This window comes from Pseudorasbora parva, chromosome 13, assembly GCF_024679245.1.
Source record: "Pseudorasbora parva isolate DD20220531a chromosome 13, ASM2467924v1, whole genome shotgun sequence".
Taxonomy (NCBI): Eukaryota; Metazoa; Chordata; class Actinopteri; order Cypriniformes; family Gobionidae; genus Pseudorasbora; species Pseudorasbora parva.
Window position 1 is genome coordinate 33423306 of NC_090184.1, and position 21026 is coordinate 33444331.

Genomic DNA, 21026 nt, shown 5'->3' on the forward strand with positions numbered 1-21026 from the left:
TGACTTGGCTGTTTATAGTCACGGGGAATATGTTAATGTTAACTTGTGTATTAACCAAACGAATAACAGTCACATACTCAGTGGGATGAATCCAATAAAGAAATAAAATACACAAGCAATGGAACACAAAAATAATTGCGTAAATGCAACAATTGCTCAAAGATTTATTAACAAAAGCACAACACTTTGATTGGGAACACAGCATGCAGGGTGCAATCACATAAAAGCTTCCACACAGGACAGGTGTCCGAAATAGGAGTCATAACCATCTCTGATGGGAATACAAATGGATTTTATAAGTGTACCAATTAAGCCAAACAGTGTATTTAATCATGTATGATAGAAAACACATCAAAAATGGTTATATGCACATTTTAAATGGCTCAAACATGTTGAAATCAGAAACACAAAATCAGAAATAGAGAAAACTGCTGTTTTTCCAGACATCAAACTGGCAAATCCTCAAGAGCCAACACGTAATGCATACTGCGCTTTAAAGATGTGGTTGTTTTGCAGTGACTTTGCCTATTTTGAAATACAAGAATTATCTCAAAAAGAAATCTAAACCTTCTTGATGGATTGTGAAAGTCTAGACAGGTTTATACTGAGCAGTATGCTTACGGCAACACAAATAACATGCAATCAAAAACACATTTGATGCTGCATTGCAAACACAAAAGCAACCAACACAATGTTTGTAAGACCACCTAGAGTTAAACAAACTCTCGGGGGCCTTGACATTTACACAGAAGTGTGTTTTTAACACAATCAGAACTCAAGTCATTGGGGGGGTCAAGTACTTGCAATGAACCATGCCATCCTCAACTATCCCCTTCTCAGATAAATGCAAGTAAACTATTTCAGACAACATGTTTTCAAAATTTGCTAATTAGTTAAAGCTCAAGTGTGACATTTATGTGCTATTGTGCAAAAATGTAAAATAGATGACTCCGCTTATGAAGTTGCGATAGGGGAAAATATGTTAACATCAAACAAATTACATTTCAGCTTCATTAAAAATGATGTGTGAAGTAACTAAACACTTTGTTTATCTTGCAGCAATCAAACAGTTTATTTGTGAATAAAAAACAGGCCCTTCAGTTCTGATGTTGAAAAAGCCAACATGCACAAACACAAAATGTCTGATGATGACAGGCACAAAGCACTAGTTTCCATGCAGACACTCACCTCTCTCCGGCTCATTCTCTTGTGGCTTATCTTCAGGTTTGGCATGCTCCCCAGATTGCTCACCTTCAGTTCCCTCTTTCTTGTCTGTGTCTTCTGACATTTCCAGGTCGCTCTTCTTCATGCCATCCCCTGGACTATCCTGTGTCCCAGAGTCTTCCGCTGCAGCTTGAGGTAATGTAATGTCGCTGGACTCTGTGACCTCTGTCTCCTCCGGTTTGGTCTCAGCTGTGTTGAGGTCTTCTGCATGTAAGCTCTCCTCTGGAACATTAGCAGTGGTGACTTCTTTGGAGTCCTCCACAATTTCTCTTTCACTGTTGTCATTGTCGCTGCTGGACAAGCTGGATGTTCTTCCAGATGAGACAGATGATGGCCTTTTGACCTCTGAAGGAAGAAGACAAACAATATATTAGGGGTTAAGAAAACAATCTGTAATAGATGTTGGCAAATATTGTTGAAAAAATTGAGCATATAGAAATACTAACTAGACATACTGTCGTCATCACATTCAGAATCGCTTTTCACTTCATTGATGTAATTTTCATCCCTAGTCTCTTTTTCTTCACCATTGGCACCAGAAGGTGTCTTTTCCTCTACTTCATCACCATCTTCAACAGGCCCTTCATCATCTGCCTCAAAGTCTTCCTCATAGTCTATAGGAGAGCATAAAATAAATATGATTTAAAGATGCAATATTATACTGTGCAGCAAAATATTGTTGAACTTAGAAAATGAAATAGAAAGTGGCTGTAATAAAAATGCTAAAGCATTAGAAATTCCCATTTCCACCATCTGGGCAATGATTAAGAAGTTCCAAAAAACTGTGGTGTTGTTACAAATCTGCACAGAAGAGAATATGTGTCTATATTGCCTTAATGCATGGCAAGGTAGTTTGAGTAGCCAAAGACGATCAGCGGGAGAATTGCAGAAATTAGCTGAGTCTTGAGAACAGAAAGACTATATCACTACAAGTCGTTTCACAAATGTATTTGTGGATTGTGTTTTTTGGAGTTTGTACCATCTTTGGTCTTTTTCTTCACTGTTGTTTCTCCATTAAGCTCTGTCTCCATTTCCTGAGGTGTGTCAGGCACTGCATTAGAATGTGTGTCTATGTCTTCTTCCACATCTGTGGCCTCCTTAGCATCAGGGGATTTGGAGGTGGGCAGCTCCTCTTTCACTCTTTTTTGAGGAGGGGTGGGTTTTTTATCCAAGCCCATGGCAATAATACACCTGATGAATTACATCAGACAAAACCATAATGCATCGTAATGGACTGAATATAAATAGGGTAATTATATAATAGGTGGTGTGGTGGTATAATAATAAAAAAAGGAAGTGTGGCGGTCGATATAATGCTACTGTTCAACAGTTTGAGCTCAGTAAGATTCTATAAAGGTTTTTGAAATATGCCTCTTGTCCTCAAGGCTGCAGCTTAGTCAAAAATACTATAAAACATTAATATTGTGAAATATTACAGTTTAAAATAACTGTTTTCTATTTTAATATGTTAAAATGTAATTAATTCCTGTGACAATCGTAATTATCAGTAGCTATTACTCCAGTCTTCAGTGTAACATGATTTTTCTGAAATCATACTAATATGCCTATTATCAATGCTGAAAACTGATTAGTATTTTTGTGGATACATGTTTAAAAAGTTGTAAATTAAAATTGAATTAGAGTAAATCTCTTTATTGTTACATCCTTGCAGAATAAAAGTATTAATTTCTTTTAAAAAAATTAAGAAATCATACTGACCCCAAACTTTTGAATAATAATGCATTTGTGTGTGATATAAATGTTTTTTTTCTATCACTAAACTTGATCCAAAATTATTATTATCCATACTATACAATGATCTAAGAGTGTTTAAACTTAGATTCTTCCAAAAATCTTAATATGTAAAAATGTAATACTTGTAGCTTTGTTTGTTCCTCTTCAAAAATGTATAAAAATTGTCAAACAAATACAGTTCTAATATTGAAAGTATCTTCTTCGTTTTAACATTCAACACTTAAAATATAGAAATATTTTATCATTACTTGTAGCAAGGAGACGCTCCCTCCACACCGCAAAATCCAAAGTGTCCATGTCTGCCCCCGAGTCGGGTGCCTTTCCTGTGTTTGAACTCACAGCAGGAGCTGAGCCTATCCACTTGCAGGCCATTCAGGAAGAATGTAAGACTGAAGGGAAATCCTTGGTGACGTCTTGACACAAATTGGAACACTTCTACAAGTAAGGGTAGACAAAAAAGTTCATTTTGATTAGCTTTTGATGAGTGTGTCTTAAGGGGGGGGGAGGAATACTGTTTCATGCATACTGAGCTTTTTACACTGTTAAAGACTTGGATTCCCATCCTAAACACAGACAAAGTTTCAAAAACTAATGTTGGACGTTTGATGGAGTATTTCTGTGTCAAAAATACTCCTTCCGGTTTCTCACAAGTTTCGGAGAGTTTTTTTCGAGTATGGGTCCGCTTGACGCCAACGGGGCGGAATGTCCTTGTATGGGCCGTATGGGCTCTTCTCCCGGAAGGGTGCACGCGTGCGTGACTAGAGCGAGAGAGGAAATGCACGCCCATAAACACTGCTCTCAAGGTGCAGATTCACTCGTCCGTGCAACACTTCTGTCGCGCCGCGCTCCACTTTGTTCCTATGGGTGATATCAAGCGACTTTAACGCGCCCGCATTACATTCCGGGAAGGCAGCGCTGCATTTAAACCGATTTGAACGCAGAAATGACGAGAAGCGCCATAACATCACGCTTCCGTCGTGTCGCAAAAGTGGATCTCCACGGTCACTGCTGTCACAGGACTTCACGATATTAACAATGTTACCAAAGAAGTGTGTTTTTGACGGAGCGGTCCCAGTGATAAAGGTTCACGTCGTGCTTTGGAAGCAGGCGGTGAGTAAAACTGCTTCAAATGTCTATGTTGGCTATCGTCGCGTAAGTAAACATCAGTAAACAACATGATCGTGTATAGTTAATTTATCAATGGAGCATGCAATCTATGGTGTGTTTAAATACATTTGTTTAGCTGACCAATAGAGGTGTCAGTTTGTTTATTGTAAAACCACCCCAAACATAAACCTAGGGGACGTTCTCACAAAGCGTGCTTCTTCATTCATATGCGCTAACGGTTACTCTATTGTTGTTCTCTGTATAACGTTACACTAGTCTGATGTGCAAAACCGTTTTACTTGCTACTGATAAGGTTTAGTCGCATACAATAGTCCATAAACCAAATCATGTCATCATAAACCACGAGCAAACCCACACAAATGTTGACAGGCTACTAAATACAGTACATTACATATCACAGAGACGGACGTCCTGCTGTTGCTGCTTCTCCTCTCCTGTTCAATTTATTTCAGCCTCCGGATCTGATTCTGGATCCTATTTGTATTAGTTGAATCTGATTGATAGCCATGGTTTATTAGGGTAACGTTTTCTTTTCCACGCTTGAGGATGTCACAGCTTTCAGACACTCTCAATGCAATATCGGTACAGCCTCTTTCTTGTATAAATATAATAAAACTAAAGACTTTTCGGAGATATAAAGGATGCAATACTACTCTATAGGTACTCAAGATTGACATGAGATTGACTAAAACTCACCCCCCCTTTAAAATCAAAGGGGAGATATATCACATAATATATGCATAATATATTCTAATATATGCAACACTGCCAAGTAAGAGCCATTCATTATCAAAAGCCCTGAGATCAGTAGTGAAACTGAATGCACGGTGTCCTTAAGAAATGAATTACAAAGCACATGTGTACAGGGACCTACCTCCCTCTGTCAGCTTTCCTTTGTAGACACAGAGGTTCTCTCCTCCGCAGTGCTGCTGGAAGACCTTGACCTCATCTCTGAGGTCCATCAAATCATGGGACAGGTGAACACTTTTCCCAAAGTACACCATGCCTACTGACACTTTTGTCTGGGCTGATGTCCTCTGGAGAGAAGACGGCTGCAGAAAGAGGTGTAGCAGAATATATGTGAGCGAAGATTTATTTTAATGGCTATGTCAACCTTCATATCCCTGAATACTCAGTAAATAACTTCAACATACTGACCTCTGTAGCAGCTGTGGGTGCTGTAGTGGGTCTTAACTTTCGACCCCTGAGTGTGCCGTTTGTTCTCGGCCCTCTATCTTTTTTCTTTGTGAGTGGTGGCACAGGGGTCACATAGTTGTTAATGACAGGAAGACGGTAGGGCGAGACAGTGCTAGTGCCGTCTGTCATGGTCAAATGTCTCATGGCGTCTCGGTCCAGCTATAAAACAATCCAGAGAGATAAAATTTGTATTGCTCTGAGGTTGCTTTTTTAAAGCCCTGGAGACCTTTTGGACTTCTTATACAGATTTTTAGAAGAACCAAAGTTTTATAAGAAATAAACAAACAAATTGTTGACTTAAAATAAAATTAATTAAAAAATGAAATTATAAAATTAATGTGAATATCATAGCTTTTATGATAATTTTTTATATTTAATATCTTTTGATTTCATAGACTTTGGTATGTGTTTTTTTAAAGAAGTCTCTTTTCCTCAACAATGCTGCATTTATTTAGTCAAAATACAGTGCTGCGTAATAGTTTAGTGGATTTTTTTTATTTCCACAAATTATTCATTATATTATATTATTATGAATGTATTTACTGTCACTAATGTGTCCTTGCTGAATTAAAGTATTAATATAGTATTAATTTAATGTTTTAAAATGAATGTTAATATCATAGCTTTGATAAGTTTGGATAATTTTATGAGAAATATTTATATCTCTTACTTTTGATTTAATAGATTTTGGTATTTGCTAATCTGAGAACAATTTCAGACACTTGAGATCTTTTCTGAAACACTAGGTGAGATACATGTGAGATTATTAGATAAATCTGATACAATTTTTGCTCACCATTTATTCTTATTTCTCTCTAGAAGTAATCGGGATAAAAAATTGGCATATAATTTGGTATTTTTCTTTCCTACAGGAACACACAAAATGTTGGTCTTTGATACTTCAGCTGAGCTATAAGCAAATGAGTAATATTGTTGTCTGAGTGTGATTTTGCGCTGTATTTGTAAGGGACATGCAATGGCCCAGTGTGCATCTTGAGAGAAAACAATGGCACTGATATATTTTAAGATATGTCAGTGCAAGTTGCTTTGAGTTAAAACAGCTAAACCATGCATTTTAGTCCAGGACTAGCTTAAGTTTTGTCTGTGAAACCCAGAGAATGAGCATTTAAATATCAGGAGCTCAGGATGGTCTCACCGTGTAACTGAGGGGCTGATCGGTGTCATTAGAGGAGTCCCGGTCCGGGGGTCTGTGTCGAGGGGAGGTTCTCTTCAGAGAGGCTGTGGCACTATTACTGCTCAGGGGCTTGAGTCGAACAGGCCTCTGCATCTTCCCTGGAGCCGTGTTGGGCCTCGAGGAACTCGGCTACAGGAGTAAGACAACTCACTTACCAAATTTTAAATATGCTAAATAGTAGAAAAGAGTAGAAAGTAGATAGAGTTACTACTGTAACTCTTGTTATGCATTTTTTATATATATATATATATATATATATATATATATATATATATATATATATATATATAAAATGCATAACAAGAGTGATAATGCATATATATATATATATATATATATATATATATATATATATATATATATATATATATAAACTTCACAGTTATATATATATAACTTCACAAAATTTCATCAAAAAGCACCTGTTATACTTTTTTTTTTTTTTACATTTTCAGCTTTCTTCAGTGTGTGATGTTGCTGTTTAGGTATGAAAAGGGCCTGCAAAGTTACAAAGCACAAACTCTATGTCAAAGGGAGATATTCTCTATAACAGTATGCACTGTTTCTGCACTTCCTGAACCGCCTTGATTGTAGTCTTAAGTTTTCTTCTTGGAACATAAAGGTCACAATATTCCTCATTTAAATAATTTCCACCAGGGCCTGCTTGAGTTGCGTGTATTGAAACATTTCCGAAACACGCTAAAAGTGATTGACCAATCAGAGACCACTGCACTTTTCGTAAGGAGGGGTTTCATAGAGACAGGAACTGAACAGAGCTTTACTGACAGACTAGGAAAAGAGGTGAAATACGTGAAAATTTTGTTTGAACATTCAAGCATGAAAAACTATTCGATGGACCCCAAAAACAAAATCAAGAGATTTTAAAATTACATAATATGGCCTTTAAGTTTTTACTTAAAGTAGAATATTTTTATAAATAGAAGTTAAATTAGTATAACTAGGATCTTAGCATGTGAATTTGAAAACAGGTATCTAGAGAAACCAGACCAAACAATAAAGATCATGTGTCATCAATCTGCTGGAGCAGTAACTCTCCAGGCGCCAAAAACGTCAACAGGCAAACACCCATGATGGAAACCACCACATCATTTCCTATCACTTTCTGTTCACAACATGTCAGAGTCTGATGAGCAAACAAATGATCTGAATCTATGATTCAGTGACCATTAGCTGGGTATCTATTTAGAATAAACATAAAGCACATATAAAATTCATAAAATCTTTTTGAAAAAGTGCCAGAATATGTATTAACAGCACATCACAGAGAGAACAGTCATTTGTAATATAGAATTAAAGTGCACTTCATTGTGGGTGGTAACTGTTAAAGGGTTACTTCAGCGATTTAGCATATGGCTTTGTATCAGTAGAAACCCGGGAGTATATTCGAATGATCATGCTTCCCCACCTTATATCCCCCTGAGACGAGAGATTTAGATATTTCATTTCAGGGAAAAAAAACTCCAAATGGCCCAAATATCGTAATTAAGCGTCATCTGAGGATTTTTTCTAAAGACTACAGCCCTTAGAGGGAGCTACCCGTCCATGACAAGTGGGATCTCACTCACAGCGCTCGGCTCGGACAGCTGCAGGCATTCATGTAACCAGAGCGGCGGAGCAAAGTGAGTGTTTCAACTTTTCAAATTAATTCCTTTAAAAGTTCTCTAGTGATGCATGTAATCCGACTCCTGCTGCGTTTGTGCCGTGACTCTCGTTCGGCTCACTCACATTATATTGAACAGACACATGTTTTGAATTATAGTGTCTGTTCTCTAACTGAAATGATTTTATGAAAATGAACGTGGTGGGCAAAGGATCCAGTAATTCAGTATCGGTGGCTTTGGGAGTGGCCTCGTAGGGCAGGGAAGCAAGTGCATTCTGGGAGTTGTTGTTTTTCATCCCCATGAGACAAAAATACATTTTCTGTCTTTTCTCAGTCTAGAAAGCACCAAATTTAAAAATATTTTCACATTTCTACGTTAATGAGCCAGTTTAAATACAAAACTTAATGCTAAATCTCTGAAGTAATCCTTTAACTGTACGGTATGTAAACTGAAAGGAAATGGTTAGTTTAACCATTATTAACTGATATGGGCCACTCACAGATTCTGTTGACTCAGAATGCTCTCCCTCCGGCCCAGAATGCTGTGCGTGCGAGATCTTTGGCCCTGTTGGTGGCCGAGGTGACAGCATCAGCATTGGTTCATCTTCATATCTCTTGGAGCGCTCAGCCTAACATGTGCAAAAAGTTGAATCACAAAATGTACCTTATGACAACGCAATGCCAGTTTGAGTCTGAAAAGAGTTTTGTAAAAATGACAAGCCTTTATTTTGTGGATTCGTTCCCTCCTGGCAAATTCCTCAAGTTTTTTCTTGATCTCGGTTTGATGAAGGCGCTGAATAAACAGTGGAAAAATGAAATATCATATAGAAAATACTTTTTTTTTTGCTTTAGTACAGGATCTATTTACATAGTTTGTATCTATATTTATACCTTACTTCATAAATTTAATTTGATTATGTGAGTAGCACAAAGGTCTATAAAATTGTGTCCCAATGTTTTTGTCTTATGTATCTTTTAATTTGTATTACACAATGAGATGAATATAGACTACTGTACGTGAATAGGATATTTTATTTTAGTCACAACACAACAGTCTAGGGCTAATAGAGCTTCTGATAAAGCACCTGTGGACTGCATAATGCTCTCACCTCCATATCTAGCACCTTGTGAAAGATGGCCTGAGCCAGACACTCTCTCACATGTCTCTGATGCGTTCGCTGGATCAGCTTGTGCCTGTACTCCTTATCAGGAACAATCCGTCCGCTCCGGGTGATCTGAAGCACATGCACCTGCATTTAATGACTGAAGCATCTGATCTTGTATAACATAAAAAGTGCTATTCCTTTCATCCTTTAACAAGTGATCATTATGATAATGCTAATTATTTTAAACTTGTATAACAGAGTGTTTCATATATGAGATGATGTTAGTCTGTAAATATTGTAACTTCTTGGGATTAAAGTTAATCCCAATGATACATTACATCCTTATTTTCTTACCAGCCCAACTTTCTGAAGATGTCTTCGTATTCTCACATTGTTGAAGTATCCAGTCAGATGTTTGTCAGTTAGGCTATTGTAAGCTGAAAGAAGACTACATAGACAAAGACTTTTATCAACAGTGTATAAAAACAAATCCCTCAGTAGAAACCAGCCTTCTACCGGGCACATTAAAACATACATATAACTCATTCCAGGCAACATGGAGCTGTAATGTAAGGACGGGCCTGACTGGGCTGATGGAATGATTCAGTGATCCTCAAGGCCAGCAGTGCCAAGGATTTCAGCTTGAGGTGAACACTCTACATCTGTGTCAAGTGTAGTCTTGGAAATGCTCGACTGTTTGTCTGCCTGGCTTTTTCCGATACAGATTTGATTTCCCCAAGCGTTTGTAAAGAAGACAACACAACCTGCACACCAATCCTCAGGCCAGGTAGATACCATTACCGGTGTCTGGTTTCTGTTGGAATTGAGTGTGGAAGGATAGCACACTTAACCCATGGCCCCCCACTGAATTCATATCTCTCTCTAAAATTGTTCAGAAATAAAACATGATGTATACGTGCAAGACAACCCGAACATATGGGATACATCTAATTAGACTTCAATCTAACGAATTGTCTTAATTATAATTTCAGACATATGTTTAGTAGACAGCTAGATATGTTGGGTATGCTCAACAAATAAACAACATTCAGTTAGGTTACGCATGAACAATATTGTCTGTCATTGAGGAGTCGTTGATCTATTGCTGTTGTTTCATCTCCACAGTAACAAGATTTGGTCATATAGTGTCATGCCATAAAAAATAAAGCTTAAAATTCTTAATTATTATGCCTACTGATTGGTAATGCAAAAGGCAGTCTACGACAGGACATCTAAGTTAGATCATTTACATTTCAGTCAACACTGCAACTTGGTCTAGCTTATTTACTCACCCTGGGTTCAGATGACTCATTTTGTCGGCGCGTAGTGATCTTTGATATGAATAAAGCAACGAAGGGATGATATTATAGCTTTCTTTAATCCAGGGGTCATTAAAACTATGTGTGCATCCCGTCTGCCCAGCTCTGAATACTCAACACCTTTCCTCGCGCGCGGCGGAACTGGTGATGACAGACTGCGTTGCCAAGGTGAATCACGTGACGATGCCAATAACTCTACGCATTCTTTGTGCTTTGTTTAAATACGATATTATACATAAGTTAATATTGATACACGTCTACAATTAAAATGGACGTGAACATATATCTGTGATGTAAATAAAATACAAGGCTTATTATTAGATTGAAATGGAAAGGTTGAACAATAAAAAAATAATTATGTCATGTGTAGCTTTGTAACATTTTGTGTTTGTCAGATGTTATGGTTTTGTAGATTTTTTTTTATTAGACCTAACGTGGGGATAATTAACGAAGTTCAAGTTACGATGAGCCTTAAGACTGTACATTGACGCCCTCTAGTGTTTTCACTGGAGATTGTCTCCCCTGAGAGAGAGAGAGAGAGAGAGAGAGAGAGAGAGAGAGAGAGAGAGAGAGAGAGAGAGAGAGAGAGAGAGAGAGAGAGAGAGAGAGAGAGAGAGAGAGAGAGAGAAAAGAAGAACAAAATGTATATTAAGCAATGTAAAAAAAAATTTTTTTTTTGTATTTTTCTTAGTATTTTCTTATTGTAATTTTCTTCTGTTTTTGCTCTTTTCTTTTTTATCCCTAGCCTGTTTTTATTTATTCTATTTCCATGTTCCATGTTTATTCTATGTAGGCTAGAGGGTTGTAAAAAGCATTTAATTGCATGTACTGAGAAGTTGTTTATGTGACAAATAAAATTATAATTTGAAGTAGAAGTGAATCAACTTACTGACAAGGAACACTTGCATGATCATTTTTTTTCTTTTTTTGTTGCCATTTTCCTGGATAAGCCTACATGTAGTAGCCTGCTCTCGTATTCCAAATTACTCTACTTATTCAATTTCAAATTCTAACTGTACCACAGAAATTATGAGCACGCTGTCTGTGCATTTTTATCATTGGTTTTGGTCATCTATCGATGCGTCACGTCTCTATAAAGCATGCAGACTGTGTGTGTGTGTGTGTGTGTGTGTGTGTGTGTGTGTGTGTGTGTGTGTGTGTGTGTGTGTGTGTGTGTGTGTGTGGCTGGCTGGTATTCCCTACGTTGTGGGGGCCAAATGTAATATTTTGGTTTAGCTTATAAATCATACTTATTGTTTTGATATTCTAAAAATGCTGAAAGTTTTCTGTGTTGGGGTAGGGTTAGAGTAGGGGGTTGGTTTGTACAGTATAAAAATCAGTATGACTATGGAAAGTCCCAGTAAAATATGGAAACCAGTATGACTGTGTGTGTGTGTGTGTGTGTGTGTGTGTGTGTGTGTAAGTAAGAGTGTGTGTGTTCGAGGTATACCATACGTTATGGGGACATCCCCACAAAGATGACAATATCTTTGGACATTTTTTCTTTGTTCCTTATAAAGGAAAACAGGTCATAAATCAGACTTGTGTTTTTTGAAAATGTAAAAATGCATAAAGTTTTTTGTGATGAGCAGTATAGGTTTTGGGAGTAGGGTTAGGGGATGGGGTTTACCGTTTAAAAAGCATTAAGTCCATGGAAAGTCCCCATAAAACATGAAAACACAACGTGTGTGTCATGCATGTGTGAGTCGGATGGCATCTGTGGGATTGTCGCAGTGTTTTGGTGTGTAGTGGGTGGCACTGCAGCAAGAGCAATCAGTGTTAGATTGGACATTTATGCTGTGATTGTGGAGAAGGCAATCACTGCCTGATTAGGGCATTTTTCCACAAATCTCTGATTGGACACACAGACAGACACTGCAGTCCTGAAGAAATCACGACATCCCTTGGCCTTGACTCAAAACACACAGGCTGAAAGCCTCATCACAGCACACAGACAAGAATTTACAATGGTAAACTTTGTTAAAAAAATATATAAATAATATAGCCTACAAAAACATACACAAAAACCTTACAGCCTCCATGCCTCTCAAATACAAATACAAAAAGAAAACAGATGCTAATGTCAAACCCACTACAAAAGCTAAATCTACAAATAAAATCTATTTTTATTATTATAGTTTTCATCATCTGTTTAAACACCTGCACGATTAAGTAAACATAAATCAGCCATTGGGCACATTTGCTGATTTCTCTTTTTTTTTTTAATTAATTAATTAATTAAAAGAGACCCCATAAACTTTTATAGGATTTGACAAAAAAAAAAAAAAAAAAAAAAAAAAAAACAGAAAATATTTATTAGCCCTCTGGAAATAAATAATAGTATAAAATAATAGGCTCTTTATTATATTATATTTTACAATATTGTCATTCAAAACATGTCTGTCAACATAACTGTCATTTGGTGCATATTTATAAAGACTTAAAATTACATAGGTAGCGTACGATTAAAATTAAAACACTCATTTTCAATTCCCGGAAATTGCTTTAGGCCAAACGCCTATTGTTTAGTTCTGGAACAACAAATAAATGACGACAAAGCGCTTTACGCGTAATAATGATAAATTGATTTTTTGAAAAAAATGACCCCCCTGTGTGATGTGGTCTGTGCACAGTTCGGAAGAAATATTTCCAACATTTCCCATGAATTATACCAAAAGAAGAAAAGAACCCGCCTTGAAATCGCGGCAATTAAGTGTCAAGAGTTTAATGAGACCTCTTCACCTTTGGGTCGCTTTGGTTGCGCGTTTGTGCCAAACGTGTGCTTTTAATTGCTGTTATTAAATAAATCAATTCTCTTCTTCGACTGATTCTTCAGAGGTTTTGATTGGCATACGTAATTGATACGTTTGGGGTTAAGGCATTATGTGTAAACCTTTTCCCGAGTCCCATAATGCTGATTTCAAGTACATAATACATGCACAGACAACCATTAGCCTCCTCCAAGAGTCGGACGTGCTTTAATAATGACTGAAATTCTTGAAGTCTAAATGTAGTTTTGGCAGGCTAATTGTCGCGGTTGTCATGGTGTCATGGAGTGGTTGATGTTTATGGGATGGAGCGCGTACATTTAAAGGCAGTTTCAGTGGGACTTTGGAAATCCGGAGAGAATTCACCACAGTCATCATGTCTACGGGTCGCAGTGAGGATTTTACCAACAAGTGCAGAGAAGTTACAAGCGACGTCTGTATGGTAAATATATTACATATATTTTTTGCTTGACCATAACCTACAGCCATCGATAAACCATGTTTTCAGTCAGTGATATAACGTAAGGCATGTTAACGTTATAATGTTGTATAGGGTCATATTTTTGGTCCATTGGTTATCGTTATCTCTCGACACTCGCAAACTGTATTTTGGCGTAAAATTTGAAAGTGTTTTAACATGTTTGTGATATGTGTGATATAAAAACTACACACCACTAAATAATTACAATAACCTACCTATGCTTTGCTGGTGTAACGACACACATCCAAATAATAATAAGGGCACGAGCTCGATCTTGTTATGGTCACCTCCTCAAGTGAACGTGATTAAAAAAAATAAAAAAATAAAAAATTGGCGGGGGAAATGCAATTTCTTTTTATACATTTGATATGCGTATTAAAATTATATTCACAGAAGTACAATGTTTAAATAGTCTAGGCTATAATTTTCAATTGTTTTGAACCAATAACAAATATATTAATATTTTCTTCATAAATTAGGTTTATTTATAAATTATACAAGGTTTAACTCGTTTAAAAAAGGTTAGTTTAATGTAACTTAAACACCCAAGTTGATTGTAGCCTTCCTAAAAAAAAAAAAAAAATGAAGGCAGCAATTTTTTTTGTATGCTTGAAAATATAATTTCTGATTCTACAGAGTGCATCAGAAATCTTGAATGACCGATTAGATCCGGCTTCTCCATCTGCTTTACCCCAAGCAAATTCATCGGATGATTTCCAAGGCAAAGTTGTTTGCACGGGGTGTAGAGATGATATCCTAGATAGGTATCTCCTTAAGGTGAGAAGGATTTTTGTCCCTTTAAAAATATGTAGTATTCATTGAATTTACAATTTTAAATGCTGCTTGATTCTAATGTTGATCCTAATGTAATGCAATTTCTTACAACTGGTAATTGTTAAATGCAGGTAAATGACTTGTGCTGGCATGTGCGATGCCTTTCATGCAGTGTGTGTCAAACCACTCTGAGCGGTCACACAACGTGCTATGTTAGAGGGCGAGAAGTCTTCTGCAAACTAGATTACTTCAGGTACTTCTGAAGATGTACAGAATATGCATACAAGGTTCAGTATGTATTTAACCTAATCCAAACATAATTATGGTTGTTTGACAGGAGGTATCGGACATGGTGCTCGTGCTGTGAGGAAACAGTTCAATCCACAGACTGGGTACGCAGGGCGAAGGGAAACATTTACCACCTGGCATGCTTCTCGTGCTTCTCCTGTAAGAGGCAGCTGTCCACAGGCGAGGAGTTTGCTTTGGTTGGGCAACGATTGTTGTGTCGAATGCATTATGACAGCATGCAGGAGAAACTCAAAGGGGCCTCTGAAAAAGGTGAGTTGCCTGCATGCATACAGGGGACACACTTTAAAACTCTATAAAGTTGATATGCAGATTTATAAATCCTCTAAATTATCATATGATCAAAACGTTTCCAGAAAAAAATGCTTGTACACAATCTACTATGCCTTCTGTCATCTGATTGATATACTTCTAAAAAAGTCCATCTTCTAGTTGTGGTATGCGTCTGTCTTTTTGCTTGTTTTTATAAAGTAAACATAAGAATATGTTTTCTTTATAAAAACAAGCAATATATTATATATATATATATATATATATATATATATATATATATATATATATATATATATATACACATATATATATATATATATATAGGTTCGGTAAACTGTCCCATTTCAAATTCTTTTCCTTATGAATAGAATCCCGTTATTTAATATATGTCAGGATCTACAGGGTTAAACTAGACACATACACACACACGTTTGTTTTTGTGAAATGTGGGGACAATCCATAGGCGTAATGATTTTTATACTGTACAAAGCGTATTTTCTATCCCCCTACACTGCCACTACCCCTAAACCTACCCATCACAGGAAACAATCTGCATTTTTACTTGCTCAAAAAAATGTCATCCTGTATGATTTATAAGCATTTTGAAAAGTGGGGACATGGCCAATGTCCTCATATTTCACCCCCTCTTGTAATACCTATGTCATACCCATGTAATTATATAGATTTGTGTCCTCATATGTCATATGGCTGTGTTTGGACGGCTATTAGATGTCTTTTAAATGCAAGTGACAGCTGAGTGACAACTGATATTTATATGCATTTTATACAAGTAGTCTGCTATACTGTTATAAAGATCCAAACTATCAGAATTTCATTTTATTTGGTCATATAAATTTGAGCATCTGCACCAAATCGCATATTTTTGCTCAGTTTTGGCCCCTGAATACAAATTAGGCATTTTTCCTCTTCAAATATGAGCTCCACAGTCTCCTGTATCATACTACACTCACCTAAAGGATTATAAGGAAAACACCATACTAATGCTGTGTTTGACCCCCTTTCGCCTTCAGAACTGCCTTAATTCTACATGGCATTGATTCAACAAGGTGCTGAAAGCATTCTTTAGAAATGTTGGCCCATATTGATAGGATAGCATCTTGCAGTTGATGGAGATTTGTGGGATGCACATCCAGGGCACTAAGCTCCCATTCCACCACATCCCAAAGATGCTCTATTGGGTTGAGATCTGGTGACTGTGGGGGCCATTTTAGTACAGTGAACTCAGTAAAGTTCAAGAAACCAATTTGAAATGATTCGAGCTTTGTGACATGGTGCATTATCCTGCTGGAAGTAGTCATCAGAGGATGGGTACATAATAGATAAGAATAATAGATTTTATTTATAATGCACTTTTCATTCCAAGAATCTCAAAGTGCAACAGTGGAAAAGGGAAAAATAACAAAAAATTCAAAAGTAACAATATAAAATAATACAAACAATCAACACATAAAAGCTTTTCTGAACAGAAAACAGAGCTGATGTCTCTGTAAGCTTCACAGTACACTGGGGTCCACTCCATGTTTTACATTTCTCACAGTGCTAGAGGCTCTATTGCTACATATTCCCAATTCGGCAGTGTCCTGATGACGTTGCTAAGGCACGACGTGCAGCTGAAGACCAGATGGAGGGGATCGCTGCAGCTCCATGCAGAAGGCAAATTTTCCGGGCACTTCTGTGGACACACCAGGGTCGGCACAGAAATCCAAGCCATTCCACGGCCGCAATGCAAGACGTAACAGCGACGCAGTCGAGAAGCGGAACATCTCAACATCATGCCGGACGCTGATGACGCTAGCCCAGTGCAAACGCCGCCAATCAACTGGCAACCTCAGCCACATTGCAGATAAAGCCCAACGGAGACCACCAGTGAGCAGCCGACAGCCAGAAGAGAGCCAGAGCAGCCGGAGCGAGCAACATCAAATGTCCTTCAAACCAGAACCAACCGCAACAATTCAAACAAAAACGGCGGAGAAGCAGTGGAGAATGGCGAACAACGCCCTCTCAGTGGCTGCCAGCAATCAGCAACAGTTTCAATTGTAGCTCTGACTGTTTGACTAGTCACAAACATAATAAAATAAAATTAAATCGAAATCTAATTGTACAGTTAACTTGATTTTGGGTGGAGAAGCAGCGAACAGACAACACCAGCATCCTCTCCCCCACGTTTTTAGGCAACTCCATATGGTGGTCATAAAGGTAAGGACATGGAAACAATGTCAAACCAATCAAAAACAATGCGCAGGTAGGCCGTGGCATTTAAACGATGCCCAATTGGCACTAAGGGCCTAAAGTGTGCCAAGAAAACATCCCCCACACCATTACACCACTACCACCAGCCTGCACAGTGGTAACAAGACATGATGGATCCATGTTCTCATTCTGTTTACGCCAGATTCTGACTCTACCATCTGAATGTCTCAACAGAAATCGAGACTCATCAGACCAGGCAACATTTTTCTAGTCTTCAACTGTCCCATTTTGGTGAGCTTGTGTAAATTGTAGCCTCTTTTTCCTATTTGTATTGGAGATGAGTGGTACCCGGTGGGGTGTTCTGCTGTTGTAGCCCATCATCCGTCTCAAGGTTGTGCGTGTTGTGGCTTCACAAACACTTCGCTGCATACCTCGGTTGTAACGAGTGGTTATTTCAGTCAAAGTTGCTCTTCTATGAGCTTAAATCAGTCGGCCCATTCTCCTTTGACCTCTAGCATCAACAAGGCATTTTCGCCCACAGGACTGCCGCATACTGCATGTTTTTCCCTTTTCACACCATTCTTTGTAAACCCTAGAAATGGTTGTGCGTGAAAATCCCAGTAACTGAGCAGATTGTGAAATACTTAGACCGGCCCGTCTGGCACCAACAACCATGCCACAAAATTGCTTAAATCCCCTTTCTTTCCCATTATGACATTCAGTTTGGAGTTCAGGAGATTGTCTTGACCAGGACCAAACCCCTAAATGCATTGAAGCAACTGCCATGTGATTGGTTGATTAGATAATTGCATTAATGAGAAATTGAACAGGTGTTCCTAATAATCCTTTAGGTGAGTGTATATGAGCAATTAAAGCCTAATGTATCAAATAAGACACATGCAGTATGGCTTTCTTTTTTTTTAGAATTTGTCTAAAGGTTTAGTAAATTGTTCTATTTCAAAAATGATATTCCTCAGACTGTTATTTAAAAGGGTTAAAATAGACATAGTTTGGGTAAAATAAAACAGACCAAAACATCTTTTGATGAAAAAGCAGTTTTGTGTTCTAGTTTGTAGCATGCGCAGTCTGAAAAATAATTACGCCTATGCTTTACCTTTTATTATTCCAGGCAAAACCATTTGTCCTGATGGTGCGTTGCCTATAGGTTGTGACATAAATCAAAAGGCATCGAAAAGAGCACGTACCAGTTTTACTTCTGACCAGCTACAGGTAAACTAAATCACCACTCACATTGTTCAATATGTCCCACATACTTCTCTGGTTTGAAATGAGACATAATAAAATGAGTTCAATGAAAGCATCCCTGCTATGTTGTACAGATTTCCCATTCCCATACTGACTCTGATCCTGCTGACACTATTTTGTTTGTGGCTTGCAGGTTATGCAGGCTCAGTTTTCTCAGGACAATAACCCAGACGCACAGACACTTCAGAGGCTTGCTGAACAGACTGGACTTACCCGACGAGTCATTCAGGTTACATTTCTATAGCAATTTCTAAAGTGCCGAAATTGAGCTGTTATAAATGTGTAACATAAAAGAATTACCATTACTGTTTGCTACCATATGTGGCAACAGAAGAGAATGCGTCTGTTGTCTAAGTAATTTCTTCAAATTTCTTTCTGGTCAGGTCTGGTTTCAAAACTGCCGTGCCCGTCATAAGAAGCACATCTCTACCCCTCATTCAGGAATATCGGCAGGTTTGTCATCACTCCAGGTGGTTCCCAACCTAAATGAACTGCATTATCCGGACACATCCATGCTTACAGCCTTACACGGCATCTGCATCGATGGTAAGATTTGAGTGTTCTGATCGAGCAAAAATACTAGAAGAATGTACTGTTTTTAATGAATATTAATGAAAACTGCAAATGGAAAAGCAAAGACATATCTATCCTCCTTATTTTGAACTGAAGAAATCACCACCTGACACCTAATCCGAGACACAATAGCGATGTTTGATTCACGAACGAGCGGATTTCAAACGAACCTATTGAATTGGTTCTCAATATTGCATTAAAAAATTTGCTCACGAATCAGAATGATCCGATTGCAGCTGTTGTGGAGTCAAAAACTCACTGATTCAATGGTCAATATGAACCAGGATTTCATTGTAGACTGAATGGCGCAAAAAAAAAAAACTATGTAGATACATTGTGATGGTATCTTCATGTCATTTAATTTGAAAAGCAATCGGTTAATTCAAATATTTCAAAATTGATTTAGCCAAAGATTTATCCAACTTGTCTTGGACCTCAAACAGTTGAAACTCGTCTTGGACCTAAAGAGTTGAAACTTGACTTGGACCTCAAACAGTTGAAACTTGACTTGGACCTCAAACAGTTGAAACTTGACTTGGACCCAAAGATTTGAAACTTGACTTGGACCTAAAGATTTGAAACTTGACTTGGACCTCAAACAGTTGAGACTTGACTTGGACCCAAAGATTTGAAACTTGACTTGGACCCAAAGATTTGAAACTTGTCTTGGACCCAAAGATTTGAAACTTGACTTGGACCTCAAACAGTTGAGACTTGACTTGGACCCAAAGATTTGAAACTTGTCTTGGACCCAAAGATTTGAAACTTGACTTGGACCTCAAACAGTTGAAACTCGTCTTGGACCTAAAGAGTTGAAACTTGACTTGGACCTCAAACAGTTGAAACTTGTCTTGGACCCAAAGATTTGAAACTTGTCTTGGACCTCAAAGAGTTGAAACTTGTCTTGGACCTAAAGAATTGAAACTTGACTTGGACCTCAAACAGTTGAATCTCGTCTTGGACCTAAAGAGTTGAAACTCGTCTTGGACCTAAAGAGTTGAAACTTGTCTTGGAGCTCAAACAGTTGAAACTTGACTTGGACCCAAAGATTTGAACCTTGTCTTGGACCCAAAGATTTGAAACTTGACTTGGACCTCAAACAGTTGAAACTTGTCTTGGACCTCAAAGAGTTGAAACTTGTCTTGGACCTCAAAGAGTTGAAACTTGTCTTGGACCCAAAGATTTGAAACTTGACTTGGACCTCAAACAGTTGAAACTTGACTTGGACCTAAAGATTTGAAACTTGACTTGGACCTCAAACTGTTGAAACTTGACTTGGACCTCAAACTGTTGAAACTTGTCTTGGACCTCAAAGAGTTGAAACTTGTCTTAGACCTCAAACAGTTGAAACTTAACTTGGACCCAAAGATTTGAAACTTGTCTTGGACCTCAAAGAGTTGAAACTTGACTTGGACCCAAAGATTTGAAACTTGTCTTGGACCTCAAACAGTTGAAACTTGACTTGGACCCAAATATTTGAAACTTGTCTTGGACCTCAGAGAGTTGAAACTTGTCTTGGGCCTAACAATTTTATAGACTCAAAAAACTGGAAACCTGAAAGACCTGTGAACATGTCTGTGAAATGTATCTAGTGTCAGGATGACATCAATTTGTTCCTCTGTGATTTTGTTAATTGCTGTTTCTCTTTTATCTCCAGTTCACACACCATCTCTACTCTATCAGCCCATACTGTCCCACCAATCAACACATCTACCAATCGGCAGCAGCTAAACATTTAACAACGTAGTTGTAAATGTTGTGCTAATTATTATAACAATATGTATGCAACTAATACCTTTGTACTAAATGTATTCAACTGTATGTTTTCA

At 37.7% G+C, this 21026-nt stretch overlaps 2 protein-coding genes across 3 annotated transcripts; one reads left to right on the top strand and one right to left on the bottom strand.

The window, feature by feature from the left end:
- Positions 1-1165: 1165 nt before the first annotated feature.
- On the bottom strand, positions 1166-14095 carry LOC137038979 (glutamate-rich protein 3-like). Of its 2 annotated transcripts, none has more exons than XM_067414064.1 (12): positions 14010-14095; positions 9581-9674; positions 9230-9355; positions 8842-8913; positions 8621-8749; positions 6461-6628; positions 5266-5463; positions 4982-5159; positions 3228-3414; positions 2204-2415; positions 1671-1838; positions 1166-1569 (listed from the first exon to the last, which is right to left on the bottom strand). In XM_067414064.1, exons 1-12 carry the CDS (start codon positions 14036-14038, stop codon positions 1166-1168), a joined length of 1965 nt encoding a protein of 654 aa, XP_067270165.1. In that variant the 5' UTR covers positions 14039-14095. The 2 variants fall into 2 exon arrangements, with proteins under 2 accessions (XP_067270165.1, XP_067270166.1); XM_067414065.1 differs by lacking the exon at positions 14010-14095 and adding an exon at positions 10519-10731.
- Positions 13492-21009, top strand: LOC137038981 (LIM/homeobox protein Lhx8). The gene is made up of 8 exons (XM_067414067.1): positions 13492-13755; positions 14431-14571; positions 14700-14821; positions 14906-15126; positions 18488-18588; positions 18758-18853; positions 19008-19170; positions 20855-21009. Exons 1-8 carry the CDS (start codon positions 13690-13692, stop codon positions 20926-20928), a joined length of 984 nt encoding a protein of 327 aa, XP_067270168.1. The 5' UTR covers positions 13492-13689; the 3' UTR covers positions 20929-21009.
- The last annotated feature ends 17 nt before the right edge of the window (positions 21010-21026 follow it).